The 7,270-nt window shown below is 45.7% G+C and overlaps 1 protein-coding gene across 2 annotated transcripts in view; it reads left to right on the forward strand.

Annotated features, from left to right (window-relative positions):
• tacc2 (transforming, acidic coiled-coil containing protein 2) overlaps positions 1-5,748 on the forward strand; it is a 46,111-nt gene extending 40,363 nt beyond the window's left edge. For both annotated transcript variants that reach the window (XM_086179611.1, XM_086179612.1), the window contains 7 exons: positions 348-488; positions 579-655; positions 2,211-2,254; positions 4,007-4,167; positions 4,296-4,402; positions 4,571-4,691; positions 4,786-5,748. In XM_086179611.1, the coding sequence (XP_086035737.1) occupies positions 348-488; positions 579-655; positions 2,211-2,254; positions 4,007-4,167; positions 4,296-4,402; positions 4,571-4,691; positions 4,786-4,851 (717 nt within the window). In that variant the 3' untranslated portion in view covers positions 4,852-5,748. The remainder of the gene's footprint in view (positions 1-347; positions 489-578; positions 656-2,210; positions 2,255-4,006; positions 4,168-4,295; positions 4,403-4,570; positions 4,692-4,785) is intronic.
• Positions 5,749-7,270: the final 1,522 nt, after the last annotated feature.

Consider the following 7,270-nt stretch of genomic DNA (forward strand, 5'->3'; position numbering starts at 1 on the left):
CCCTTCGCCCTGCCTGGAGCCAATCACAATCAAGCTACTGAGCGTTGTGATCGCCAGCGCTCAGCTGGGGGCAGCATCAGCCAATCACTCGGCTATGAAGACTGTTTCATCCAATCATATGGCAGCTGACTAAGTCTTCAGGAGCATCACTAGCCTGCATCATTTACATATTTTGATATTGTTTGATGCTGCTTCGTGCTTTGGTTCAGGAATCCTGTTGAGAATATCCGTGTGAGTGTGTGTGTGTGTGAATGTGTGTGTGTGTTCGTGCATGTGTGTGAGGGTGTTTGTGATAACTGGCTATGCTTCCTTTCCTCTCGCTCCTCTCCTTTGGTTACGGGAAGCAGCACAGAGACGTGACTTCTCCAGTAGAGAGTGCTGTGACCAAGAACTCCCTGTACGCCAGGACCGCAAGCAGCTACATCGACGGGGAGAGTCCTCATCTCCCCAGAGAACTGGACCACTCGCTGGGGATCGCAAGAGAAGAGGTGCCCCCCCCAAAATGTTTCTTTTTACACACCCTTGTGTCAGCTGCAAATGTTAGGACACTTTATCTAACAACATGCTGCCCTCCTCAGATCGTGACTAAAGAGAAGGAGGTGCTGGAGTGGCAGAGGAAATATGAGGAGAGCCGACAGGAAGTGGTGGAGATGAGGTAAGATGTATGACCTCATCATTGACAGCACAGATTTAACGCCTGTCGCATCTGACGCCGCCCATTATCAGCCTTTCACCTGTCAATCATGATCAACTGCAGCGTTATGAGCCAGTTAAGGAAGTCCAGCGATCACCAGCACAAATGTTTAACGTTAAAGATAAACCGGCTGAGGAGTAAAGGGTTAATGGCTCTCAGACACCAAGATTCTGCATAAAAACCGTAAACTGCACCCTCAACCTAAGGGTTCCTTTATTTTTACGTATACATGATCAGTCTGTGTCTGTCAAGTGGCTGCTAGAGGAGACAAAGGAACCCGCAGCAACCTGGTTCTCCGTCAGCAGGTGGTGGGTGTGGGTCCAGCTGGCCGCAGCTCAGTTAGAGTGTTAACCGGCTTACTTCATTTGACTGATTGGGTTTAGGATAAGGAGGGGCTAAGAGAGAGGCACGGCTAATCAATCCTCTTACCTCTGTCAACCTGCTTTTCCCAAAACATACCGGTTTCATCATGGCGAGCCAGAGCGTCAAGTTGGATTGAGCGAAAACGTACAAAGCTAAGAGATGAGATGAAATGTGGAACAGTTCTATCTTCTCAAGCTGCGGACAGGACGGTCATGTTCTCCAGTTCACTAGACAATATAGAATCAAATAATTATCACTTAGTTTGGCCTGCAAATTATGAGGAGAAGAGCCTCGTATCGTGGTTGTAAAGCTATCCTGCTTATGCTGCGTTTCATTGTACTTGGAACTTTTGGAAAATCTGATCTCTGACTCAGCAGTGCAGTGGAACAGCCTCTCAAGTCAGAACTCCAACTCAGAAACTCGGTCGAGATCCATGTAGATCAGTCGGACAAATTAAAGTCACAGCAACATGGCGGCGTCCATATTGATGAGCATGTAGGTCCTGTTTGCATGCTTCTGATGTTCGTACGCCAGCCAGACAAACACATGTCCTGTGGACATTCCTGTTTTTCCCGAGCAAATGCAATGGAACACATTTAGATTGGAAGCAGGAAAACCAACAGAGAAACTTCTGATTTGCACAGCGTAAGAACCCTGAGACGTTCGACCGCCCCCCATGTTCTCCCTTTACACACCACCTGTAGCAAGGCTAGCACCGCTAACATTAATGCTAGCTCTGTCAGACACATGGTTGGACAGTCTGGACGCTCTTCAGCTGTGCCGCCACTGACAGTTTCTGCTGCTCTCATGGATTTGGACTGAGGTTGATGGCAAGTGTTTATCCATATTGAGGCAAGTTTGGCAACATATTGGGTGTTAAAGGCCATCCAGAGGGAAATGGACGTACTGGCTGAGCAGATGTCCTCGCCGCCACCCTACCCTCCCTCTGATTGGCCAGTGCCCAGTTTAGACCGAGTGTGCGTTAAGAGGGAGACTTGGACCAGGTTTCACAGAAGGTCCTTTGACAGAAGACTTTGTTGAACCCCCATCATGACTGTTGCGTGGAGCCCAGCTCAGGACCTGTACGAGCCCTGGCTGAGACACACGCAGCACCGTAGCAGTTCCACGACTGACCATCGTTTCTCATCCGTAGGAGAATCGTTGCTGAGTACGAGAAGACGATTGCTCAGATGATCGGTGAGTTCTACAGTAAATATAACTTTTCACCAGAAGCAAACGTTACTCACATGCTGTTAAACCCTTTCCAGTGCACATGAATTTGATTTTAAATTTATTTTCTGTCACAATCTCTGCCTCTATTTGTTGCTGCACTCATTTATTTGCAAACTGGGGAAAGACGGATGTGCACTAATCCATCACTGCTGATTTCAGGGAATGTTACTGAGCTAGCTCTGATCCGGGCTCATTGTCCTCTGGTGAAGTGGAATCTGCTCACCTTTGTTGAATAAAGGTTCACACTGCCTTATTCCTGCTTGGCCACTTCTAGATTTGACTGAAAATTTGATTTTGCTGCTGTCTAACTCCATCCTCTAGTCTCATTAACGCACCAGAAGGAAGAATCTGTCTCTGCTTGTGTCTAACACTCACCTCTCTCACCTGCCTTGCCCTCCCAGCTTGACTTAACGCGGTCCCTTTTTTTTCTGTTCTGCTCCCATCTTTGCCCCTTTCTATTTGATAACCCTGACAGGCATGCCAGGTGAGTAACACGCACTTGTCCGTCACTTGTTTTGTGTCACATCTCTCCATCCGTCCGTCCGTCCGTCAGAGAGGGGAGCGTCTTCATGATATGTGACAGTCCATTTCTTTGGCGTGTGTCATCCTCTATGTTCAGACATTGTTTATTGTGTTTCTTTCACTGGGGAAAAGGCGATTTTCCTCTTCAGCTCCCATCCTCTACACATATCCGAAGTTTTTGGATGCTTGTCCACACACAGACAAACTTTACAGCAACATCTGCTCTTTGTTGTGCTTCTGCACTGTAGTTGGGTGTGAAAGTCACGTCGAATTAGCGAGTTAAGCAGGTTGATCATCTAAGCTTGTGACAGGAAAGGAAAGTGAGAGCTGGGAGGGGCGACACCCTGTAGGAGCTTTAACACTGAAGGGTCTGAGAGCTACCGGCTCTGTCTCTGCGGGTTACTGTAACGTTCCCATCGTTCAGTGTTTCTGTTTGCATGCTTCACGAACGTGTCAAAAAATAAAAACTCATGTTTTGTAGTTTAGATGCTATTAAAGCGATACTTTATCCAAAGAGCACTCACTTAACGGTGTCCTGAGCTCACGAAAGACGTTACTTCTGTTTGCGTTGCAATTGATGGCTAATGATGGCAAAACTGTCTCCAGCTGTCCATTTACAAACTCTCAAACACAGCTGCTCTAATCCACGTCCTCTTTATCCAGCCGTATGCTCAGTAATCCACAAACACTTTGATTTGAGCTCAAAACTAACGACAACACTTCTGCTTCAGCGCTTCCACGCAGGAGCGAGTTGGTACAACTGAATGCCTCAGCAAATCCTGGGGGTTGAGTCAGAAGGGTGGTAAAGTGTTTGTTTTTAGCTCCATCGGCGTGTTTGTGGATTACTGAGCGTACGCCTGGATAGAGAAGATGTGGATTATGTTGATGATGAAATTGAGTTTTTGTAAACTGACATTTTTGGGCAGTTTTGCTGCTGTTACCTGTAAGTCTCCATTCGCTACATGCAAAGATGCAGGACAGAAAATCTCTCTTTGTGAGCTCAAGACTTTTATTTGTGAGAATTTTAAAGGCATTTCATTTGGGTGAAGTATGACTTTAAATCATAAGCTAGTCGACAGATCCATGTTGAAATCTTCTTGTTTGTTGCTGTGTTTATTTATCCAAATATGTTCCCATCACTGCAGACTAGTGAGACCGATGGTCTGAGTCACGCTCTATTTGTGTGTCTGTCAGAGGACGACCAGAAAGAGAAATCTCTCTCCCACCACACCATCCAGCAGCTGATCCTGGAAAAGGACCAGGCTTTGGCCGACCTCAACTCTGTGGAGAAGTCTCTTGCTGATCTCTTCCGACGCTATGAGAAGATGAAAGATGTGCTGGAGGGTTTCCGCAAGGTGACGAACACAAATTATTCACAGCTAATGAGTGATTTCAGTGTGACCGGTCTTGTAAGTCACCGGAAAAAATGTACTTGACAGCCCCAATGGCTAATAATTAAACAGATTTCTCCCTCTGTGTGCAGAACGAGGATGTTTTGAAGAAGTGTGCTCAGGAGTATCTGTCCAGGGTCCGCAAGGAGGAGCAGCGTTATCAAGCCCTGAAGATTCACGCCGAGGAGAAACTAGACAAGTGAGTCCCGACTCACACTCCTCATATCGAGTTCGTTTTGGAACGATGGTGCCGTTTTAGCCCAAAGAGCAAACACCACAGTGCACTAAGAACACAATCAACCAGCTCCATTTGAAGTGCCGTGTTTATAAAGCCCACCAGGTTGATTATGAACTGGTGTGTCTTCAGAGCCAACGCTGAGATCGCTCAAGTGCGGGCCAAGGCCAAGCAGGAGCAGGCCGCCCACCAGGCCAGTCTGAGGAAGGAGCAGATGAAGGTGGACTCTCTGGAGCGCACACTGGAGCAGAAGGTTGGTCAGGGTTCCCTACCTACAGCGTAAAGAGATGCAGAACCAGATGAATGAGGAAATGTAAGACTCAGAATTGTACTAAACTGTTTTACAGAACAAAGAGATCGAGGAGCTGACGAAGATCTGCGATGAGCTGATCGCCAAGATGGGAAAGAGTTAGCAGCCACACCTCAGAGAGTCCTATCGCCTTCACACAGGGGGAGAGACTGTGGGGGGAAAGGAACATTTTACCGCTCCTCTGAGGACTGATTGACATTTAAGACCAAAGTGGTCTCGGGGTTATGTTTCCTACTGACTTTGTGTATATAGGATGCACCGGAACGGCTTCCTCTTAATCACTCTGTATATTTTTGATGTGTCAGTGTCTTGTACTGTATCAAGGGTCCGGTTTAAAGTTTTAGAAAAAGTACCATATCATTAATGAGTGTATCAGTTTGAGTGTGTGTGTGAGTGCAAATGTGTGAGCGTGTGTGTGATGAGGAGAAAGTGTGAGCATGGGTTATACTATAGTTTATGATGTTGCCATGACAGCCACTGAGGGAGAAGACTGTTTACCCACTCCTGATGATGTCGCCTCGTAACACGAGAGAAAGACATTTGAAAAAAGAGCACCAGAGAATTCACTTGTATAAAGAAGTTATCACAACAGCGTACTGCATGTGAGAGAAAGAAAACCTGGTTTTGTCAATGTATATACGAAATTCAGAGAATGAACAAGAAGAATGAACATTTTATATGCCTGCTGTGCACAGCACAGGCGGAACATGTTACTAGTCCTCGTACTTCTTGATAGTTATTCTGCTTCCCTCATGTAACCTTGTAGATACTTGTCATAGCTTCTTGATGAAATCATGGGACTTTATTTTTTGGATTTTATTTTGATATAAAGCTAACTAATTGTGACTGTATACAGTTGTGACTAGGAGTAATTTAATTTTGGATGGATGTGTCCCGGTCCTGCTCTGGTTGTTGTGTCACACTGAGGAATAACTTGTCTGCACAGCTACTGTACAGCATCTGCTTACAACGTGCAATAAAAGATGGCAATACAGCGTCACGGTCAGACCTGCTAACGTCTCTGCAGCGCACATTGATATTCTCTCAGCTAGACACTGAAAAATATGTCCAGAAAACTACAGTATATTTCTGTATACCGTATAAACACACCAGCTGCTAAGGGCATTCCAACACCTTGAGCTGAGTGCAATAAAATAATGAGTGGACTGTTTAGAAAAACCTGCCAAAAAATCACAAAAAGTAGTAAAAACGGGATTAAACACAAGGCTAAACGCTAAAACATCAAGGATCACTTCCATGTGGTCTTGAAAAAATACAGTATCTGTTGGTTTGTTTTTTGTTTGTTTTTAATGAATAACATTCAGTTAAGGCGGCGTTTGAACTGTTGCCTCATAGCAAAAAGGTTCTGGGCTTTTCTGTGTTTGCATGTTACGGTACCAGTACCTTCCGGTACCTGCCTGGGTCCAAGAGCTCCCTCGGACAGCAAAAATAACCAAAAACCAGTTGGAGTGTTTTGGAGAACTGGAGACAGCGGATAGGTGTGAATGTGTGTGTGAAGGGTTGTGTGTCTCGATGTCAGCCCTGCGATGGACCAAGCAACCTGTCCTGGATGACCCCGCCTCTCGCCCAGTGCGGCTGGCATAGGCTCCTCCCCTGACAACAGGGTAAGTGGTTTGAACAAAAGGGTGGACATTTGAGGATGTTGAGAGGTTGTTGAGAGGTTGTTGTCCATGTATGCCCTCAGCCTGGCAGATGATCGCTGCATCTGAATTTACTCCAAATGTTGGGTCACAAATATAATTTTTAACTTTACAAGGATTAAACTGCATTATCGGAAATGTTTATGTCAGGTTTTTCCATTTAGCATCATGACACAGAACATGCGTCACACAGGCAAGTGAACATTTCAGGGCAACAATAATCCTGAGGTGATTATCGCTAATGGACCCCTGCAGAGCCACAATGTCAGTTACAGTTCAGGTTCAGGTGCTCGGGGTGGAGGCGCACCCCTAGAAGCTGGGCTCTAATCCGTCGTGCACATGCATCGCACACAGGAAGGGTCTTTTTTTTTTTTAGCTCAAAAGAAAGAAATCTACCAATTACCACAATGCACTGCTCTCGCCACTGTCCCAGGCCACGCCTACTGCTGCAGAGAGAGAGAGTTGTGAAACAAACTGATTCCTGATACCTCTGTGACTTGTTGGGACACCACTTGGCTACTCTACCGTGTCTCCAGGCATCTGACACTGCACTGCAAACATTTTATTACATTTCAGGTCGGTGGGAGGCTCAACTACTGGAGCTCTTTCATTTTGCCGTTTTACGTTTCTCTTTCAACATAGGATTTTTTTTTTTTTTTAATGTGCAATTTATGTAGTGTAGGATTTTACAAAGTCAGCCATCATCATCAAAGTCATCATAACAGAATGTCAGGAAACAACACTTCCCTTCAATGTTACTGGCACAGAGCATCAAAAATAACTCAGCTCTCAGTTTAGCAGCCAAAGGCAGCAGGGGAGGTTTACAGTATGAAGTCGTTTAGTTTCTCCTCTCGATTGATA

Source organism: Aulostomus chinensis, chromosome 16 (assembly GCF_037954235.1).
Source record: "Aulostomus chinensis isolate RoL2024-O1b breed Wild chromosome 16, RoL_Achi_v1.0, whole genome shotgun sequence".
In the NCBI taxonomy this organism is placed as follows: domain Eukaryota; kingdom Metazoa; phylum Chordata; class Actinopteri; order Syngnathiformes; family Aulostomidae; genus Aulostomus; species Aulostomus chinensis.